This window comes from Dipodomys spectabilis, unplaced genomic scaffold (assembly GCF_019054845.1).
Source record: "Dipodomys spectabilis isolate Male_0828 unplaced genomic scaffold, ASM1905484v1 ptg000422l, whole genome shotgun sequence".
Classification (NCBI taxonomy): Eukaryota; Metazoa; Chordata; class Mammalia; order Rodentia; family Heteromyidae; genus Dipodomys; species Dipodomys spectabilis.
The window spans coordinates 7,875,888-7,897,283 of NW_024871099.1; the positions used below are offsets into that span (position 1 = coordinate 7,875,888).

The window sequence follows — 21,396 nt, forward strand, 5'->3', positions numbered from 1 at the left end:
TAAGTATGCACCCCAAAGTCTTTACGTTCAAGCATCTAATATGGGCCAAGTATGATGATACATGCCTTTAATCCCAGCTACTTGGGTGGTGATAATAGGAAGATTACAGTCTAGGGCCCTCTAAGTTCTGGCACCTAGCTGAGAATTTGTGTATACATGTGTGTATGTGTGTGTGCGTGTGTGTGTGTGTGTGTGTGTGTGCGCGCGCGCACGCACGTACTGTTCTGGGGCTTAAACTCAGAGCCTGGGCACTATCCCTGAACATTTTTTGGCTCAAGGCTAGCACTTTACCACTTGAGCCACACCTTCACTTTTGGCTTTGTCTCTCTGATTTGTCTGTCTGGGGCTGGCTTCAAATCTTGATCCTCAGATCTCAGCCCCCTGAGTAGCTGGGATTGCAGGCATGAGCCACTGGTGCCCAGTTCCTTAGTCCTGGACTTCTAATGTGATCTGGAGATGAGCAGGGACTGGGGTCAAGTGGGCTCTGGCTCCCCACCTAACCCCTGCTCTCTACCTCGGTTTCTCACTTGATGAAATGGGGAAGTAGGGTTGGTCATTCTCTGGCTCTGACGTGGCTTGAAATGGGGGTAGAGATGAGAGAGGGTCTCAAACCTTTGCCCCTTTGCTTTTGGCACAGGTCTCCATTGTCCGCAGTACAACCATCACCCTGACGCCCAGCCCAGAGACAGATGTGTCTCTGGTTTACCGGGGTTTTATCCACCCATTGCTGCCGGGAGGGCCTGGTGGCCCAGGGGGTGAAGATGTGGCCGTGTGGGCCCGGGCCCAGCGCCTACACGTCCTCGCTCGGATGGCACGTGGTCCTGACACAGAGAACATGGTGAGGGAGCCTGGGATGTTTGGGAGCTGGGCTCGGGAGGAGGGGTTGGTAAATAATGGGGTCAAGGTATGTTGATACGGTAATTACAGGCATGGGATGGACTGTTAGCACAGGAGGGGTGCACTGGGGCTTTCAACTAGGAACAAGATTTGAGGGGCCAGGTGCTGGTCTTACCCCTGTCATCCTAGATACTCAGGAAGCTGAGATCTGAGGATCACAGTTCAAAGCCAGCCTGGAAAAATCTGTGAGACTTAACTTCAATGAACCACCAAAAAGCCAGAAGTGGAGCTGTGACTCAAGTGGTAGAGCACTAGCCTTGAGCAAAAGAAGCTGAGGGACAGCACCCAGGCCCTGAGTTCAAGCCCCAGTTCTGGAGCTTGCACGCATACAAAGATTGGGGGGAGGAGGGGAGATTGGAGAACGTGGGGGGAGGTTTGGGTTACCAAGTTAGATTTCCCTGAGGCGGTTGGCCTATAGGGTCTTGAGGGCACTTTGTAGCTTCTTGGGGATCTGAGGAACTCTGAGGCCCTCTCCCCGCAGGAGGATGTGGGGTTCAAGAGGGTCCTGTGAAGCTTTCCAAAGACACTGTCTGAGACTCACTCCTTCCCCACAGGAGGAGGTGGGGCGCTGGGTGGCTCAGCAGGAGAAGGAGACCAGGCGGCTACAGCGTCCAGGGTCCGCTCGCCTCTTCCCGCTGCCCGGGAGAGGCCACAAGTATGCAGTGGAGATCCGAGGACAGCTGAATGGCTCTGCGGGCCCCGGGCACAGTGAGCTCACCCTGCTGTGGGATCGGACCGGCGTGCCAGGCGGCAGCGTGAGTACCCGGCCTTGGCTTCACAGCCCCTGAGCTTTCCAATCCCCAGACTATAAACCTGACTTCTTGGCTAACCTCTGACCCCTTGGCACTTGTCTTTTTTTTTTGTCGGTTGTGGGCTTGAAGTCTGGGCTTCGGCCCTGTCCCTGCGCTCTTTAGCTCAAAGCGAGCACTCTACTGCTTGAACCACAGCGCCACTTCTGGTTTTCTAGTGGTTTATTGGAGATAAGAGTCTCACAGATCCTCAGATCTCAGCCTCCTGAGTAGCTAGGCGTGAGCCACCGGTGCCTGGCTGACACTTGTCTTCTGAACTCTGGACAGCACTTTAAGCCTTCTAGATTCTAGCCACTGATCCCAAACCATGACCTGACCCCATATTCTTGGGCCATTTTGGGGGGAATTGCTGGGGGTGGAATCCAGGACCCTAGGCATGCCAGGCACAAGTGTTCCTTCAGTGAGTAACCCCCGAGCCTAGACCTCGTATGCTAACCCCTGATTTCCTGCCCTCTATGGTTTGATTTTTGTTTTGTTTTGTGCTCATCCTGGGGCTTGAACTCAGAGACTGAGCACTGGCCCTGACTTTTGTGCTCTGGGGTGGTGCTCTACCATTTGAGTCACAGCTCCTCTCCACTTATGGCTTTTTGGTAGTTGGTACTTAATTGGAGGTAAGAGCCTCACAGACTTTCCTGCCTGGATTGGCTTCAAACCATGATCCTCAGATCTCAGCCTCCTGAGTAGCTAGGATTACAGGAGTGACCCACCAGAGCCCAGCTTTTTTTTTTTTTTTTTTTAAATCTCTTCCTTCTTGGTATTGGGGATTGAACCCAGGACATTGCACTTGCTAGGCAAATACTTTGCCACTGAGCTACATCCCAGCCCCATACTTTGTTTTTCCATCTCTACTCTTGAATTCAGATACCTTCTGGGTGCGATTTTCCTAAATCCTGCCTTTCTATGCTGAATTCTTTTCTTGTCCAAACCTGTAACTCCATTGTCAGCTCAGAACCCTGGTCCTGCTCCCCCCCCCCCCCCCCCCCGCCTCTTCCCCCCCCCCCCCCCCCCCCCCGCCGGTGCCCCCCCCCTTCCCCCCGCCCCCACCCCCCGCCCGCCCTGACTCCTGGCCCTTGTATGTCTTGTCCCCAGGAGATCTCCTTCTTCTTTTTGGAGCCCTACCGCTCCTCTGCCTGCTCCTCCTATACCTCCTGTCTGGGCTGCCTGGCGGACCAGGGCTGTGGCTGGTGCCTGAGCAGTGCCACCTGCCACCTGCGCCAGGGCGGGGCCCGCTGTGAGGATGATGGGGCTGGCGGCTCCCTACTGGTACTGGTTCCGGCCCTCTGCCCCCTCTGCGAGGAGCATCGCGACTGCCATGCTTGCACCCAGGTGCCTGCCGAGCCACAGGGGGTTCTCAGGTTGATGCAGCCAGAGTAGGCAACTGGGGCAGGGCGGCCTGCAGCTGGCATGAGCAGCTGAGGAGCCCGGGGGAGGGGACAGATAGGGGGTTCTCAGGGCCAGGTGGGGCACAGAGGAAATGGGTTCAGGCACCTGGGAGCCATGATGTGCCCCTTGTAGGGCATGTGAATCGCTTTCCCTATCTTTCTTTCTATTTTTTTGGTGCTGGTCCTGGGGCTTGAACTCAGGGCCTATGTGCTGCTGTGCCTAAGCTTCTTTTGGTCAAAGCTAGCACTCTACCACTTGAGCCACAGCACCATTTCTGGCTTTTTCTGTATATGTGGTACTGAGGAATCGAACCCAAGGCTTCACGCATGCTAGGCAAGCACTCTACCACTAAGCCACATTCCCAGCCCTAAAGTACCAACTTTTCTTTTTTATTGGGGTGTGTATGTGGGGGGGTTATGGGGCTTGAACTCAAGGCCTGGACTCTGTCCCTGAGCTATTTTTGCTCAAGGTTAGTGCTCTATAACTTTGAACCACAGCTCCACTTCCTCCACTTAGCTTTTTCAGTGGGATTTTTTTTTTTTTGGTCAGTCATGGGGCTTGAACTCACAGCTTGGACACTTTTTTGTTTAAGACTAGCACTCTACCACTTTGAGCCACAGCTCTACTTACCATTTTCTCACCAAAACCAGATAAGAGTCTTTCCTTCTCTAGCTGGCTTTGTTTTTTGTTTTTTTTTGGTCCCATCGTGGGGCCTGAACTCTGGGCCTGGGCGCTGTTTCTCAGCTCTTCAGCTCAAGGCTAGCACTCTACCACTTGAGTCACAGCGCCACTCTTCCATTTTTTTCTTTTTGCGTATGTGGTGCTGAGTAGGCCAAGTTCAAGGTCTGTAGATGAAGTGGGGTGCAGAGAGGCAGACATTGGAGACAGGTAGTTGGACTGAGAGAGTGGGTGAGGGGGGCAGTGGCTTGCCACAGGTGATGGGATGGGCATTGGGCCCAAGAGGTGACTCCTTCACCACCCTCTCCCACCCAGGATCTCTTCTGTGAGTGGCATCAGAGCTCCAGCCGCAAAGGGGATGCAGCCTGCAGCCGGCGGGGCCGGGGCCGGGGCGCCCTGAAGAGCCCGGAAGAGTGTCCCCCGCTCTGTAGCCAGTGAGCCTGGCAGGGCCCAGGGTGGGTGAGGTGTCCCCAGGGGGCGGGGCTGCAGTGACCCACCTGACTCCTTGCCCCAGGCGCCTGACCTGTGAGGACTGCCTGGCCAATTCCAGCCAGTGTGCCTGGTGCCAGTCCACCCACACCTGCTTCCTGTTTGCTGCTTACCTGGCCCGGTACCCACATGGGGGCTGCCGTGGCTGGGACGACAGGTATGCCTCTGGGGCCTGGGCGGATGGAATGGGGGCTTACACCGGCCAGGTGCCCGGGGCTCTGACCCCCGCTCCCCCCCACCTGTCCCCTTGCAGTGTGCACTCAGAGCCACGGTGCCGGAGCTGCAGCGGCTTCCTGACCTGCCATGAGTGTCTGCAGAGCCACGAGTGTGGCTGGTGTGGCAACGAAGACAACCCCACTCTGGGACGGTGAGGGGGGCTGGCGAGAGGCTGGGGTGGGGAAGGAGGGGCGTGTGGCCCTCTCTCCTCAGTGGTTCTAATGTCTCCTTTGTTTCACTGCCTGTCACCTGTCCCCCATCCTGTGATCTGTCTTTCTCTTTCGTTTCTCTTTCCTTCTCCCCTCTTTTTCTCTCCCTTCTTCCTGTTTATATTCTGTTTCCTCCTCCTTCCCTGTCAATGTTGCCCTGTTTCTGTGCTGCCCCTGCCCCCTCCCCCCGCCACAGGTGTCTGCAGGGAGACTTCTCTGGGCCTCTGGGAGGAGGGAACTGCTCCCTTTGGGTGAGCCAGGGCCTGGGGCTTTCAGTGGCCCTCCCTGCCCGCTGGGCTTATGCCCGTTGTCCAGATGTGGATGAGTGTCGCCTGGGCCTGGCACGGTGTCACCCACGGGCGACCTGCCTGAACACGCCCCTCAGCTATGAGTGTCACTGCCAGCGCGGCTACCAGGGCGATGGCATCACACATTGCAACCGCACGTGAGTGAGGTGGGGTTGCCATGGAGATGGGCGCGGGCTTGAGGCTCCTTGATGGAGGCAGCACCCCCAGTGAGCCTGGGGGATTCACTCTGCAGACAAGGACCTCGATTGAGTGCCAGGGTACCCAGGGTAACTCCAGTTACCATGGAAACAGTATACTCAGCCTGGGGGGTCGCCATCTTTGGCATTGCTGCAGAGATGGAGGAGGACCTGGTTAAAAGAGGGTTTCCACAGTGGTGACAGGTGGTTGCTATGGAGATAGGCTATCACCATGCGTGCTGTAGTTGTCTTAGAGACAGCATCACACATCAGGACTGTGAGAACAGGCTACCCATTTGGGAGGATGTCATTGTGAGTGGAGATGATGGGTTGTCTTGGGGGTCAGGGACCCCCTCCCCCGATCCTCTCCTTATCCCCATCACTCTCCTTCAGATGCCTGGAGGACTGCGGCCATGGTGTCTGCAGTGGACCCCCTGACTTCACCTGCGTGTGTGACCTGGGATGGACATCCGACCTGCCCCCTCCCACTCCAGCCCCAGGGCCCCCTGCGCCCCGCTGCTCCCGAGACTGTGGGTGCAACTTCCATAGCCACTGCCGCAAGCGGGGGCCTGGCTTCTGTGACGAATGTCAGGGTGAGCAGTTGCAGCCCCAAGCCCAGGCACACCTTAAGGGGCCTCCTCCCTCAATTTCCCCTCAGGCAGCAGTGAGTCCCAAGTCCCAGTTCCTGATCCCAGCAGGTTTTGATTGCCACCATCTTGGGCTGAGCCTCATTTCCCTATTGGGAATTTTTGTGTCTCTCCTCAGTTTCTCCCCTTTGAGTCAACAGGGGAGGGGGTCAGGGATCGGCAGAGCCAGTTGGTCGGGGATCCTTCTGTCCTTGTTCCTGATTGCCCCTTCCTGCTGGGGTCTTCACAGACTGGACCTGGGGAGAGCACTGCGAGAGGTGCCGACCGGGCAGCTTTGGCAACGCCACAGGCTCGGGTGGCTGCCGGCCCTGCCAGTGTAACGGGCATGGGGACCCACGCCGCGGCCACTGTGACAACCTCAGCGGGCTCTGCTTCTGCCAGGACCACACGGAGGGGGCCCACTGCCAGCTGTGCTCTCCAGGCTACTATGGAGACCCCCGGTGAGCCAGAGGGCTGGCAGAGCTGGCCTGGGTGGGCTTAGGGATACCATGGCGTGAGGCAGGTCAGGACTGGTCTGATGCTGGCTCTCTTCCATCCCCACAGGGCTGGTGGCTCCTGCTTCCGAGAGTGTGGGGGGCGTGCCCTTCTCACCAACGTGTCCTCAGTGGCTCTGGGCTCCCGCCGGTTTGGGGGGCTGCTGCCTCCAGGAGGTGGGGCAGCAAGAGCTGGGCCCGGTCTTTCCTACTGTGTGTGGGTCGTCTCAGCCACCGAGGAGCTGCAGCCCTGTGCCCCTGGGACCCTTTGTCCACCACTCACCCTCACCTTCTCCCCGGATAGCAGCACCCCCTGTACGGTAAGCACTGGGAGGCTAGAGTGCAGCAAAAAACTAGGACCATGTCTCCAACCCAGTCTGGGTTCCCAGTCAGGCCCTGACCCCATGTTTCCATATCCCAAACTCTGTTCTAAAGAACATCCAGCCCTTTGTCCCTAAATCCAAAGGTCTGGCTCTTTCCTGGTTCTCTTCCTGGTTCCTGAACTCCCGTCTCCCTTCTCCAGACCAAGAATACTGCAGTTTCACACCTTGTGTCAATTGGTAGTGCCTGCTAGAAGCTGTGTATTGAAAAAGAGATCAGTGCAAGAGTGTCTGATCGATTAGTCTTGTCTGCTTAGAACATAGAAATGAGAGGAATGACCTCTAAGACATAGCTGGATTGTTTGTCCTGGCTGTTCAAACAGCTCTTTCCCATATCTATCTATCTATCTATCTATCTACCTATCTATCTATCTATCTATCTATCTATCCATCTATCTCTCTATCTGTCATCTCTTTCTCTCTATCAGACATAGTCCAGTCTTTGCTCATGATCCTCCTGCCTCAGCCTCCTAAGTATCTTGATTATGGACTTGTATTGTGCCCAGCTCTGTCCTCTTCTCCTGAAGCTCTCCTCCCACAGTTCCCTTCTTTCTTGTCCTGCTGATCCCCTAACTCTTTACTCTGCACTCCTCAGCTGAGCTATGTCCTGGCTTTTGATGGATTCCCACGCTTCCTGGATACGGGTGTTGTCCAGTCAGACCGTAGCCTCATTGCTGCCTTCTGTGGCCAGCGGCGGGACAGGCCTCTCACTGTGCAGGCTCTGTCTGGTAAGGTGGCTGGGGGTGGAATGGAACCCAGAGCCTCTCACACACTGGGCCAAGTGTTCTACCACTAAGCCACACCTCTAACCCTTGTTAGGGCTGCAAATCCTTTGTTCCTGTGCTTGTCACCTCACTGGGCTAGGATTCAGGTTCTAGTCCAGGGACAGACACAGTTCCTTGCCTGGGTGATAGGACTCTTCTGTTTTGGGCCTCAGTGGTCCACGGGGTACAAGAGAGAGTGGGAGGCCATGGGGCTTCCTTGGGTGTCTATGGGAGCCTGAAAAAATATTTTAGCTGGGTGTGGTGGCTCACATCTATAATCCTAACTATTCAGGAGGCTAAAAAGGTTTGGGGATGTGACTTAAGTATTAAAGCACAGTGCCAGCCATGTGCTGGTGGCTTACACCTAGTTCTGGGGGGAAAAAAGAGCAGTCTTTAAGGATGATATATAAAACACATCTACTAGCCAGGCACTGGTGGCACACACCTATAATCCTAGCTACTCAGGAGGCTAAGATCTGAGGATCATGGTTCAAAGCCAGCCTGGGCAGAAAAGTCCCATTAACCACTTATCTCCCATTAACCACTCAAAAACTGAAAGTGGCGCTGTGGCTCAAATGGTAGAGCACTAGCCTTGAGCTGAAGAGCTCAGGGTCAGCACCCAGGTTGAGAGTTCAGGACCCATAACCTACAAAAATAAAAAACAAAAAACTTTATTGAGGAGTATTTTATGTATCACAACACATCATGTAATTAATTACATAAGAGCTGTGGGAGGCTTGTTGCTTCTATGGGATGGGGTCAGGTTTATGCTTGTAAGAATTATATGGGCAGAGCTGGGAATGTGGCTTAATGGTAGAGTGCTTGCCTAAGCATGCATGAAGCCCTGGGTTTGATTCCTCAGTACCATATAAGCAGAAAAAGCCAGAAGTGGCGCTGTGGCTCAAATGGTAAAGCACTAGCCTTGAGCAAAAAAGAAGCTCAGGGACAATCCCTGGGCCCTGAGTTCAAGCCCCAGGACTGGCAAAAAAAAAAGAATTACGTGGGCAAAATGTGGACTATCTATGAGTGTGGGAGATGACACTGGTGTCTGGGTGAGGTGGGATGTTGGCTTGTACAGCATTCAAGAAGGTGGTAAGCAGTGGGTGAATGAGAGAGATTTAGGCTTTTGTTGGTGGTAGTGACGGTCCTGGTGCTTGATTTCGGGGCCCGGGCACTGTCCCTGAGCTCTTTTGCTCAAGGCTAGCACTCCTACCACTTTCAGACCCAGCTCCATTTCTGGTTTTCTGGTGGTTCATTGGAGATAAGAGTCTCATGGACTTCCCTGCCTAGGCTGACTTTGAACCTTGATCCTTAGATCTCAACTTCCTGAATAGCTAGGGTGATAGTAAGCCTCCAGTGCCTGGCTTATTTTTATTTTTCATTTTCTGGGGATTGAACCCATGGCTTTGTACATAGTAGACATGTACTATACTACTAAGCAGCAACTCCATCCTGCAATTGGCATTGTAAAATGGACGGAGCTTGGTGGGTTGGTCCAGGGTGGGGAGAATGTGCGATCCATCCTGACCATGATCATAAATGGTGATGTCCCAGCGGCCCTTCCTGGTTAAGCTTGGTTTTTCTCTCTACCCTCTTCCTCCACAGGGCTACTCGTCCTGCACTGGGAAGCCAATGGCTCCTCATCCTGGGGTTTCAATGCCTCTGTGGGCTCTGCCCGCTGTGGCTCAGGGGGTCCTGGGAGCTGCCCAGTCCCCCAGGAGTGTGTACCCCAGGATGGGGCTGCAGGTGCTGGGCTCTGCCGATGTCCCCAGGGCTGGGCTGGTCCCCACTGCCGCATGGCTCTGTGTCCTGAGAACTGCAATGCCCATACCGGGGCTGGGATTTGTAACCAGGTATGGGGGGACAGGGCCATCTAGGGTTGTAGGGGAAGGAGTAGTGACTGGAGCCCCCCCTGCTGAGCCCCTTTTCCACTGTCTTCAGAGCTTGGGCGTGTGCATCTGCACTGAGGGCTTCGGAGGACCCGACTGTGCCACAAAGCTGGATGGTGGGCAGCTGGTCTGGGAGACTGTCATGGACAGCCGCCTCTCAGCTGTGAGTTGGGGGTCCAGCTGGCTCTGTCTCATGGGTCATTCCCCTATTCATCTCTACTCCTAGGACCATCCCTGAGACCCTCAACCTAGGTTTGCCTTTGTCATGACCTTCCTGATCCCTGGCCCCCTGACCTTCCTGACCCTGGTCCCTGACTCATGACCTTAGGACACAGCTAGCCGCTTTCTGCACCGTCTGGGACACACGATGGTAGCAGGACCTGAAGGTACCTTGTGGATGTTCGGAGGCCTGGGGCTGCCCCAGGGTCTGCTGGGAAACCTGTACAGGTAAGGCAGGATACCTGAGCAAGGAAAGCTTACCTCAAAAGTCACCTGGGGGAGTGCACAAGCTAAGCCTTTAAGGTGGGGGACATCCCAAAGGATGTTGAGACACTGTTGTAAGAGGCTTAGCAGTGGACACGGACACTGGGGTCCTCTGGATAGTGCTGCCCCAGGGGCTAGAAATGATTGTCACAGGAACTGACCCCAAGGGATGCTGGGACATCTATCAGGGAGGGTCCCTTTTCAGGATCCTGGATGACTGGACAATGACAGTCAGAGATTGATGCTTTTTGTTGTTGTTGTTGTTGTTAGTCGTGGGTCTTGAACTCTAGGTCTGGGTGCTGTCCCTCAGCTCTTTTATTCAAGGGTAGTGCTCTGCCAATTTGACCCACAGCTTCACTTCTGGTTTTCTGGTGTTTCATTGGAGGTAAGAGTCTAATGGACTTTCCTGCCCAGGCTGACTTTGAACCACAATCATTAGAGCTCAGCCTCCTGGGTAGCTAGGATTACAGGCATGAGCCACTGGTGCCTGGCTACTGATTCTTTTTTTTTCTTTTTTTCTTTCTTTTTTTTTTTTTGTCCTGGGGCTTGAACTCTGGGCCTGGCGCTGTCATTCAGCTCTTCGGCTCAAGGCAAGCGCTCTACCACTTGAGCCACAGCGCCACTCATGATTTTCTGAGTGGTTTATTGGAGATAAGAGTCTCACCAACTTTTCCTGCCTGGGCTGGCTTTGAACCATGATCCTCAGATCTCAGCCTCCTGAGTAGCTAGGGTGACAGGCGTGAGCCACCGGCACCCAGCTTGATTCTTTTTTTTCTTTTTTCCCACCTTGGCCCCAGGTATTCTGTGAGTGAGCGGCGATGGACACAGATGCTGGCGGGAGCTGAGGATGGGGGTCCAGGCCCATCTCCCCGTTCCTTCCATGCAGCAGCCTACGTGTCTGCGGGTCGGGGGGCCATGTACCTGCTGGGAGGGCTCACGGCAGGGGGCGTCACCCGTGACTTCTGGGTCCTGAACCTCACCACCCTCCAGTGGCGGCAGGAGAAGGTGAGCCTCTGTACAACCCCAGTCACAGCCCCCATGCCACACTAAGCCAGGATGACCAGAGTAGCACCATGCCATCTTTGCTGCCAGCAGAAGCCATGCCCGCCTGCATGATGGGTTGGGTTCAGAGGAAAGAAACAGACAGACAGACAAGAGATGATCGCACAATTTAATTTGATTGGTTGACCTAGGTGCCTGTTGTAAGTCTCGAGCCAATCCTGGCCTAGAGCTTGGGGCGCTGTGGCTGGCCAGGCTGGCCAGAGCCCACCCAGCTGCAGAGTGAGGGCAAAAGAGCAAGGCCTACCTAAAGGCACCGCAGAGGCTGCCTGAAAGCCGCAGAACCAACTAGAGCCTGTGCGCCCAGCTGGCAGGGCCCTGGTGGGCTGTGGTCTCACCAGTCCTAGGGATCTCAGTCTTGCCTCTGTCTACAAGATGATCCCCACCTCCGAACTCTGGGTGACCTTGGCCCTCCCTCCTGCAGGCCCCGCAGACTGTGGAATTGCCGGCAGTCGCTGGTCACAGCCTCACTGCCCGCCGAGGCCTGTCTCTGCTCCTGGTGGGCGGCTACTCCCCTGAAAATGGCTTCAACCAGCAGCTGTTTGAGTACCAGCTGGCAACTGGCACCTGGGTGTTGGGAGCCCAGAGTGGGACGCCCCCTACAGGTGGGGCTGGGAGCAGAACTACCCAGGGTTTCAAACAGGCTCTGTTCACTGCCATCCAGATTCCCTGGGAACCAGCTCTGGGAATATTTTCAGCTCCTCTGCGGGTGCCGACCTCCCTGGCCCCCTTCACACTCCATAATGGCCTGTTCCCCTCTTCCTCAGGCTGAAAGACAGATCACCACTCCTCCAGATCCCAACCCCCCAGACATCCTGCCATCTTGTCTCCCACCTGTTAGAGCATCCCAACTGTTTGTTTTCTTCCTTTTCCTGGTGTCTAGTGATCATCTACACTCTCAAGGGAAGGGTGTGGCCACTGGGGAGGGGAGGAGTCCAGGAGGCTGGGGCATGGCGTGGTAAATTCAAGCTGTTTCTGATCATCCTTCCCCCTCCAGGACTCTACGGTCATTCAGCAGTCTACCACGAGGCCACTGACTCCCTGTACGTGTTTGGGGGCTTCCGTTTTCACGTGGAGTTGGCAGCCCCCTCCCCAGAGCTCTACTCTCTGCACTGCCCTGACCGAACCTGGAGCCTGCTGGCCCCATCTCAGGGGGCAAAGGTCAGGAAACCTGGGGCAGGAGCCACATACTCTTCTTTCCCTGTGCCCAAAGGACTGGCTCCCCAACCCCTTATTACTGCCTCCCTCACTTCCCAGTCTGAACTGTGACATCCCAGACACTCGCTTTATCCAGCTTTGATTTGGAGGAGAGTTTCCTCCATCAGGAGAGAAGAGGCCCAGGTTTTGCTATACCTTTGCACTCACTCTCCACATATCCCTGGCCTCTTCCTGGATCTCGATCTGTAAAAGGTAGGGCTGAGCCGGGGGCCAGTGGCTCACACCTGTAATCCTAGCTACTCAGGAGACTGAGATCTGAGGATCACGGTTTGAAGCCAACCCTGGCAGGAAAAGTCTGTGAGACTCTATTTCCACTAAAGTATGAAAAAAGCCAAGTGGTAGAGCACTAGCCTTGGGCAAAAGAAGCTTAGAGACAGCAGTGCCCAGGCCCTGAGTTCAAGCCCTGTGACCGCCAACAAAAAAACATAAGGCTGAGGCTCCTTGTGCTTCCTACCTCACAAGACCAAGATGCTAGTGTGGGGGACAGGGAGCTATCTGCAGGGAAGGACAATTTTTTCTTTGCCAGTCCTGGGGCCTGCACTCAGGGCCAGGGCACTGTCCCTGAACTGCTATTTCTCAAGACTAGCACTCTACCACTTGAGCCACAGCACCACTTCTGGCCTTTTCTGTTTATGTGGTACTGAGGGATGGAACCCAAGGCTTCATGCATGCTAGGTAGGCACTCTACCACTAAGCCACATTCCCAGCCCCAGAGGGGCATGCCTGAAGGAGCCCTTTGCCCTCAGCCTGCTTAAAGTACTGAGAAATGTGGGTTTTTGTTTGAGGACTCTGGGCCATGTTCACAGGAAGCAGCAGGACCATCCCCCAGAGAAGGGAGATGGCTTTGTAGGTCCAGGGAATTTCCTGGAGGAAGGGGGTGAGGGGGAACTTAAGGAAGAGGTGAGCTGGTAGTGAATAGAAAGGGAAATCCAGGAGTGGCAGATGTGCTGGGGAAGGGGCACATGGAACAATGCAGGGGGCAGTTCTGACAGACCATTCCCACTTCTGTCTTCCCAATAGCCTCGCCCTCGGCTTTTCCATGCTGCCGCCCTGCTAGGGGACACCATGGTGGTTCTTGGGGGGCGCTCGGACCCCGATGAGTTCAGCAGCGATGTTCTGCTCTACCAGGTCAACTGCAATGCCTGGCTTCTACCTGATCTCACACGTGAGTCCCCATGTTCTCCAGGAGGAGCCTTGTCTCTGTCCTGAGAACCCCCAGGAAAATTGGCAGTTCTCCTCAGACTGCCCAACAAAGGTCCCATCCTTGCTTAGTGTCTCAAGCCTACGAAAGGTCATCTTTGATTTCTCTCTCTCTCTCTTTTTTGGTTGTGGGGCTTGAACTCTGGCCTGAGCACAGCCCCTGAGCCTCTTTGTGCTCAAGGCTAGTGCTCTACTACTTGAGCCACAGCATCACTTCTGGTTTTTGAGTGGGTCATTGGAGATAAGAGTCTTGGAGCCGGGCGCTGGTGGCTCACGCCTGTAATCCTAGCTACACAGGAGGCTGAGATCTGAGGATCGCAGTTCAAAGCCAGCCCGGGCAGGAGAGACCGTGAGACTCCTATCTCCAATAAACCACCAGAAAACCGGAAGTGGCGCTGTAGCTCAAGTGGTAGAGCGCTCGCCTTGAGCTGAAGAGCTGAGGGACAGCGCCCAGGCCTAGAGTTCAAGCCCCACGACCGACAAGAAAAAAAAAAAGTCTTGGGGGTGGGGGAGGGGCAGGTGCTGATGGCTCACGCCTGTAATCCTCTCTACTCAGGAGGTTGAGACCTGAGGCTCATGGTTCAAAGCCAGCCCAGACAGGAAATGTCTTGCAAGTGAAGCTCACCCCATGATTCTCACACTGTGACTGCTCAGCATCAGACATCTGCTCTGGTAGAGGCTGATAGCCTCTTCATGGCAGATAGTGGCTGGTGTCAGAAGTGGAGCAAATCCTCCATGGAGCTGCCAAAAGATTTCCAATGCCTCATCAGCCCACTGATGTCACGCTCCTTTTGTTGAATGCCCTTGCAGCACTCAGCCAATTAATCACCAGAAACCAGAAGTGGCACTGTGGCTTAAGTGGTAGAGTGCTAGCCTTGAGCTGAAGAGCTCAGGGACAGCGCCCAGGTCCAGAGTTCAAGCCCCATGACTGATAAAAAAAAGTCTTGGGAGACTTTTCTGCCCAGGCTGGCTTCAAACTGATCCTCAGATCTCAGCCTACTGAGTAACTAGAGTTACAGGTGTGAGTCACTGGTGCCTTGCTCCCTGAGCTCTTTTTTGCTCAAGGCCAGCGCGCTACCACTTTGAGCCACAGCTCTACTTCTGGTTTTTTAGTGGTTAATTGGAGATAAAGGTTTCATGGACTTTTCTACCTGGGCTGGATTTCAACCACAATTCTTTTTTTTTTTTTTTTCTTTTGTCGCTTGGCCTGGGCACTGTCCCTCAGCTCAAGGCTCAAGGCTAGTGTTCTAGCACTTGAGCCACAGCGCCACTTCTGGATTTTTTCTGCTTACGTGGTACCCAGGAATCAAACCCAGGGCCTCATGCATGCAAGGCAAGCACTCTACCACTGAGCCACCTTCCCAGCCCTCAACCACAATTCTTAGATCTCAGCCTCCTGAATAGCTAGGATTACAGGCATGAGCCACTGAAGCCCAGTTCCTCCTTCTTCGATGTCTATGTGTATTTCCTGTCCATTTGTCCTTGCCTGTCTCCTCCTTGCTTTTCCACACCTATCTCTATCCTCCATTGACTCTGTCTCTGTCCTCTCTGGGTCTCTGTCCTGACCGGCTTCTTTTCTGCCCATGTTTCCTCAGGCCCAGCATCTGTGGGATCCCCAATGGAGGAGTCTGTGGCCCATGCCGTGGCTGCTGTGGACAATCGCCTGTATATCTCTGGAGGCTTTGGGGGGGTAGCCCTGGGTCGCCTGCTGGCACTGACCCTGCCCCCTGACCCCTGCCGCCTGCTCCCCTCGCTGGAAGCCTGTAATCAGTCCGAGGCCTGCACCTGGTGCCATGGAGCCTGCCTATCTGGAGACCAGGCCCACAGGTAACCATAGCGACTAACAGCCCATCACAGGGTGGTGCCACCCCTTGAGTTGTGTGCTAGGCCAGGCATGGAGAGAGGCACAGGCTCACTATGGGAAGGTGGTGAGCCATCACAAGCGAGGACAGCTGGGGGCCGGCTCTGGTGAGGACCTCTGCCTGTGGACTAGGTTCCCAATCTAGAGCAGCTGGATCCCAGCTGGGCCCCAAATAAGCAGCAGAACTTGGGCCTACAAGATAAAAGTGTGCGGCTGTATGAGAGACAGTCTGTACTGGGGATAGGGGGTAGCAAAACTGGAAGGGAGGACAGGTCAGCTCGGAGGTGTTCAGGGACTGGCCAGGCTACTGTGTTCTGCCCAGCTCCATGGTCTCTTACCTAGGTTTTTGGGAATCCAAACACCCCAGAAGCTAAGAGATTCCTGTTGGCACCATCTGACTTGTGCACTCTGCTTGATGATTTTTTTTCTTCTTGCTGTTGGCTGTGGGGCTTGAACTCAGGGCCTAGGCTCTGTCCCTGAGTTCTTTCACTCAAGGCTAGTGCTCTATCACTTTGAGCCACAGTGCCACTGCTGGTTTTCTGGTGATTTATTGGAGATAAGTCTCACAGATTTCTTGCTCCATCTGGCTTTCAACCCTGATCCTCAGATCTTAGCCTCCTAAGTGCCAGGCTGTTTGATGATCTTGATATAAAGAAGTTTGATGGCTTTGTCTGTTCATGAAACATGCTGCCACGTCTACAGTAGGCTGTTAATTTGTTCTGGGGTGCTCCCTAGCCCCCTCCCCCCCAGGCCTGTGTGTTACAGGAGGGCCCACGGCTCTCCTAAAATCCAGAGAATTATGGAATGTGGGCCTTCAAGGATCACTGTGGGTAATGGGAAGCACACAAAGTTTGAGCTGCAGGAGGCAGGGCAGATCTGGAGTGGTTGTGGGGGGATGGAGTGGCAGAGCGTGGGCAGGGGGAGATCCAGGTGCTGGTGGGGGATGAGCGGAAGGGCCTTGAGTTGGGCAGGGGTGAGGAGGAAGGGATGGTTGGAGAGGAACTCAGGAGATAGAGGACTTAGTGACTAATGGGGCAGGGGAGGGCAGTGTGGGTATTTACTGATGGCTGTAGTCCAGGTAGCAGGAAGATGTGGGGGCTACCCATTTCTTTTTGTTGGTGGGGGGTTGGGGCTTGAACTCTGGGCCTGGGCACTGACCCTGAGCTTTTCAGCTCAAGGTGAGCTCTCTACCACTTGAGCCACAGCACCACTTCCAGTTTTCCGGTGGTTTGTTGGAGATAAGAGTCTCACAGGCTTTCTTTCCCGGGCTGGCTTTGAACTGTGGTCCTCAGATCTCAGCCTCCTGAGTAGCTAGGATGACAGATGTGAGCCATCGGCTCCTGGCTGGGGCTACCCATTTCTGAGGGGTGACCAAGGCCGGCCTTGTGTCCTCCAGGCTGGGCTGTGGAGGGCCACCTTGCTCCCCGATGCCTCGCTCCCCTGAGGAATGTCGACGGCTCCGGACCTGCAGCGAGTGCCTGGCCCGCCATCCCCGGACCCTGCAGCCTGGAGATGGAGAGGTGAATGGCCAGGGTGGGGATGGTGAGGACTCTTGGGTGGGAAGGGCTGGCGGTATGTACTAGTGTGTATTCCTCGGGTGTCAGGTGCCACAGAACATCCCAGCCATGATTGAGTGGGAATAGGAGGTGCTGGGGCCCCCCTACATACCCCACTGAGCCCATCTTCCCCCACCAGGCATCTGCACCCCGCTGTAAGTGGTGCACCAACTGCCCCGAAGGCGCCTGCATCGGCCGCAATGGGTCCTGCACATCGGAGAACGACTGTCGGATCAACCAGCGAGAGGTCTTCTGGGCGGGGAACTGCTCCGAGGCTGCGTGCGGGGCGGCCGACTGCGAGCAGTGCACACGCGAGGGCAAGTGCATGTGGACACGGCAGTTCAAGAGGACCGGTGAGGCCGTGGGCTTGGTTCCTGGGAGTGGAGCTTGGGGACCCAGAGGGAGGAGGCCAGGACCTGTACTACTGAATCGGAAGAAGGAGTCTGGGGCCTGAACTCCTGTGTCTGAGGGAGGAGGCTAACTAGATTTGAGGGAGGAGGGCTGGAGCCCAGACCCTTGGGTCTAAGGAAGAAGGTTGGGCCTGCACCGCTGGGTCTGAGGGAAGAGGCTAAACTCCTAGATCTGAGGGAGGAGGGCTAGGAAGGGGGCTAGGCTTGGCCCCCTGGGTCTAAAGGAAGAGGTACTGGACTCCTGGGTCTGAGGGAGGAGGAGCTGAACACTAATTCCTGTGTCCCTCATCCCAGGAGAGACCCGCCGTATCCTCTCCGTGCAGCCCACCTATGACTGGACGTGCTTCAGCCACTCCCTGCTGAACGTGTCCCCGATGCCAGTGGAGTCCTCACCCCCACTGCCCTGCCCCACTCCCTGTCACCTCCTCCCCAACTGTACCTCCTGCCTGGATTCCAAGGGTGCTGACGGCGGCTGGCAGCACTGTGTCTGGAGCAGCAGCCTCCAACAGGTACCTCCCCACCCCCACCCTGGGGCCCGCCCCAGTGGACCCTCACCTTCCTCCCCTCCACCCCATGCAAGGTCACTGGTCAGCTCCCACTCAGAGCCAGCCAGCGCTCATGTCAGGTTTCCAGCCTCAGTTCAGTGAGACACGCCCTGGGGGGGGGGGGGGGGGCGGCTACAAGCAGAGATAGGACGGGAAGGCCAGGACACCTTTGTGTCACAGTTGCAGAAGTGACCGGTAAGGTGTGCAGCCTGAGCAGGCAGCACATGACCATGACAGTTGGACACCTGACTGCCTAGAACGTCCTGTTGGTTTCTAGTGTCCCTTCCGAAGACATGTCTATCGAGTCCTTTTCCTGGTAGCCGGCTGCGCAGGGAAAATGGGACACTTGCCATTAGGACTTCCATTTTTAGAGAAAAGAAGCCAGCATTGCTTCTGGCATGTTCCAGCCCAGGAGGGTGGAGTACAAGCATCTAGAATAGAAGGCCCGCCCGGGAGTGACATGTTGGCTAGGAGTGACATGTTGGCTAGTCGCCCTAGCATTGTTCTTTGTCATAGTGCTGGCCTCAAGCAACTGAGTACTCTCCTCCCTAGCCTGCTTCTTTCCCTCCTTCCCTCCTTCCTTCCCTCCTTCCATCCTCTCTCCCTCCCTCCTTTCTTCCCTCCCTCCTTTTTCTCCCTTTCACCAACTTTTCACTGAGCACTTGCTAGGCTGTGTTGTCTAACAAGCTCTCAGGTTTGTGATGTGGGACATTGTCACACTTGGCCACTTCAGCAGGTCACAGCCGAAAGTGCCACTCAGGACTAGTGAGCGATTCAGGTTTCTCTGCCTCTCCCAGACTGCCCTGCCATCTGTCAGTGAGTGCACTAAATTTAGATCTGGAAGCCCTGCCTAGCAGAGATTTTTTTTTTTTAATTTTATTTTAAAGAAACTACTGGGTAGGGTGGTGTTTGCCTATAATTTCAGCATTAGGGAAGGAAGAATCAAGAGTTCAAGGCAGCCTGGGCTACATAGTAAGAGCCTGTCCTGCAAACAACAACAAATCCAAGGGGGGCAGGGGAAGAAGCGCACAGAGAATTTATTGAATGCCCGAGACATGGGCGCGTCGGGCTGGTTGGCAGAGAGTTGGCACCTGGCAGTGGAGCAAAGCTCTGCTCCTAGCCAGCCCAGCCCTCGGTGGGCTCTGAGCTCCGGCCATAGCAATCAGGGTTTCTATTTCAGGATTTCAGACTGCTTTTAGGCAGCCAGCCCAGATGACTCTCTTCCCTTCTTATCCTTCACTTAAGTCCAAGCAGTAAATAAAACACTTAGACACCCTGTGGTTCCTTCCCAAGGATCTGAGCCTCATTGTGCATGCGCTCTGGGTTTCAGCACATTAAGTAGTAGCTGTGGACTGATGCCCTACCCCTCACCCATGACCCTTCAGCCCCTCAACTGGGGTGAGAGAAGCCTTTTTCCCAACAGCCAGCTTCATGTTTATTCTAAGAGGCTGTGGGTCATAATGGTGCTTCTGCCTCTCTTCTGTATCCATCTGGGCTACTGCCTACCACTAGCCGAAAGGAACAAGCTGGGAAGGGAAAAGAAAGTCACATCACCAGTAGGTGGTACGATGGGGATGTGGGCAGAAAGCAGAGCCAGGCCTCTGGGACTGGAGCTGCAGCCTGCAACCTGTCATCTTTGGAATATGAGGTTTATCTGCTCTCTGCCTAACCCTTTGATTTTGGGGGGGGGTTGTTTTGTTTTTTGAGTTATGATGACTAATAAAGCTTGTGGCCCACAGACATTTATAATCAGTTGCCATCACCTCCCTTCTTTGTTCCACTACTGTCAAACTTTTTTTTTCAGGAGGGGGCGGTGGTCCGTCATGGGACTTGAACTCGGGGCCTGGGCGCTGTCCCTCAGCTCTTCAGCTCAAGCCACAGTACCACTTCTGGTTTTCTGATGGTTTATTGGAGATAAAAGTCTCACAGACTTTCCTGCCTGAGCTAGCTCTGAACCGCAATCCTCAGATCTCAGCCACCTGAGTAGCTAGGATTACAGGCGTGAGCCACCAGTGCCTGGCTTTTTTTTTTTTTTTTTTGACCCTCTATTCTTCCTCTGCAATTTGTCTGCTCACCCAAATGTCCCCCTCCAGCTCAAGTTTGCTGGGTCATCCCACTGCAGGACCTCCCTGGCCAGACTGGTCCTGATATCTAATGAGAAAGACATGAGAGAGAGCTGGCTGGGGCCAAGGAATAGGGGCCTTGGGTGCTGCGGGGAGATCCATACTTGTATTTGACCTTCCTTCTCTACCTCTTTTCCCCTGCCCCCTTTCCCTTCCTGGACAGTGTCTGAGCCCCTCCTACCTGCCCCTAAGATGTATGGCCGGAGGCTGTGGGCGGCTGCTGCGGGGACCTGAGAGCTGCTCCCTGGGCTGTGCTCAGGCTACCCAGTGTGCCCTGTGCCTGCGGCGCCCCCACTGTGGCTGGTGCGCCTGGGGGGGCCAGGATGGGGGCGGCCGCTGCATGGAGGGCGGACTCAGCGGCCCCCGTGATGGTGAGAAGGGCTGGGGAGCCAAGCATCAGGGAAAGGGGGGTGCTGGGGGTAGTAGTGCCTAGGTGTGGTCCACAGGAAGTGGGGGTGCAGGCCCCAATGAATCTATCTCTGGGACCAGGGCTGACATGTGGACGGCCTGGGGCGGCCTGGGCCTTCCTGTCCTGTCCCCCTGAGAACGAGTGTGCAAATGGGCACCACGACTGCAATGAGACCCAGAATTGCCACGACCAGCCCCACGGCTATGAGTGCAGCTGCAAGACGGGCTATACCATGGACAAGTGAGCCTGCAGCCCCTGGGGCTGGGCGGTAGGGTGGGGACAGTGTACCTTGATGGACTAGGCCCAGCACATTGCCTGATGGGAGGAGGGGAGTCTGAGCGCATTGCTTGATGGGAGGAAGGGAATTTGAATCACAGGGTGGGGGGAATTGATCCAAGAAATTGGAGGGCTGTGGCCTTTGTGGCATGGTCAAGTTATGGAGTGGTCAGGGTAGTGAGGGAGACCAGCAAGCCATGAGTTCCATAGGGACCTGTGAAGAGGAAGGATGGTAGACCAGCTTCCGGGGAGGTAGTGGTGGGCTGCACCCCCCAAGGGAAGAGAAAAATGGAGCCTTGGAGCCAGGGAGATCTACTGGGGTACTGGGGTGGGCAGCAGCTTGAAAGGAGGGTAGGGCAGTGGGTGAAATTGGGCCACCTGCCCCTTACCTCTCTCCCCCCTCCCCCCCAGTGTGACCGGCCTGTGCCGCCCAGTGTGTGCCCAGGGCTGTGTGAACGGCTCATGCGTGGAGCCTGACCACTGTCGCTGTCACTTTGGCTTTGTGGGCCGCAACTGCTCCACAGAGTGTCACTGCAATCGCCACAGCGAGTGTGCCGGCGTGGGGGCCCGCGACCACTGTCTGCTCTGCCGCAACCACACCAAGGTGGGTGCCTGGGGCCTGGGCCGTGACCCCAGACCTGCCCTGGCTTGCCGTCAGCCTGTGTCAAGACCATGTTTATTTATTTGTATGTGTGTGGAACCCAGGGCCTCACCCACATAGCACAGCCCTCATGCTCAGACATCTTGAATCTCATTCTGAGCCCTGAGAAGCCAAGGACAGGGGAAGCCCTGTGCCAGGGACGTGTGGGACATCCGGGACACTAGTGGTGAACAGAATGGGCAGTGGAGCAGGGAGGGCTTGAAGTGGAGGGAAGGGCTTCTGAGCTTAGAACTTAGGGCTGGAAATGAGCAGGTAAAGTGAGGCTAGATCACAGGCC

At 55.4% G+C, this 21,396-nt stretch overlaps 1 protein-coding gene across 2 annotated transcripts in view; it reads left to right on the forward strand.

Annotated features, from left to right (window-relative positions):
- Positions 1-21,396, forward strand: part of Megf8 (multiple EGF like domains 8) — a 39,934-nt gene that overhangs the window by 12,948 nt on the left and 5,590 nt on the right. For both annotated transcript variants that reach the window (XM_042667841.1, XM_042667842.1), the window contains 25 exons: positions 638-838; positions 1,452-1,652; positions 2,796-3,032; positions 4,083-4,201; positions 4,282-4,413; positions 4,510-4,623; positions 4,878-5,126; positions 5,559-5,758; positions 6,042-6,252; positions 6,356-6,605; positions 7,261-7,393; positions 9,035-9,282; positions 9,371-9,481; positions 9,647-9,765; positions 10,599-10,806; positions 11,285-11,465; positions 11,858-12,021; positions 13,099-13,243; positions 14,874-15,105; positions 16,536-16,659; positions 16,835-17,048; positions 17,400-17,614; positions 19,937-20,144; positions 20,263-20,422; positions 20,870-21,062. In XM_042667841.1, the coding sequence (XP_042523775.1) occupies positions 638-838; positions 1,452-1,652; positions 2,796-3,032; positions 4,083-4,201; positions 4,282-4,413; positions 4,510-4,623; positions 4,878-5,126; positions 5,559-5,758; positions 6,042-6,252; positions 6,356-6,605; positions 7,261-7,393; positions 9,035-9,282; positions 9,371-9,481; positions 9,647-9,765; positions 10,599-10,806; positions 11,285-11,465; positions 11,858-12,021; positions 13,099-13,243; positions 14,874-15,105; positions 16,536-16,659; positions 16,835-17,048; positions 17,400-17,614; positions 19,937-20,144; positions 20,263-20,422; positions 20,870-21,062 (4,569 nt within the window). The remainder of the gene's footprint in view (positions 1-637; positions 839-1,451; positions 1,653-2,795; positions 3,033-4,082; positions 4,202-4,281; positions 4,414-4,509; positions 4,624-4,877; positions 5,127-5,558; positions 5,759-6,041; positions 6,253-6,355; positions 6,606-7,260; positions 7,394-9,034; positions 9,283-9,370; positions 9,482-9,646; positions 9,766-10,598; positions 10,807-11,284; positions 11,466-11,857; positions 12,022-13,098; positions 13,244-14,873; positions 15,106-16,535; positions 16,660-16,834; positions 17,049-17,399; positions 17,615-19,936; positions 20,145-20,262; positions 20,423-20,869; positions 21,063-21,396) is intronic.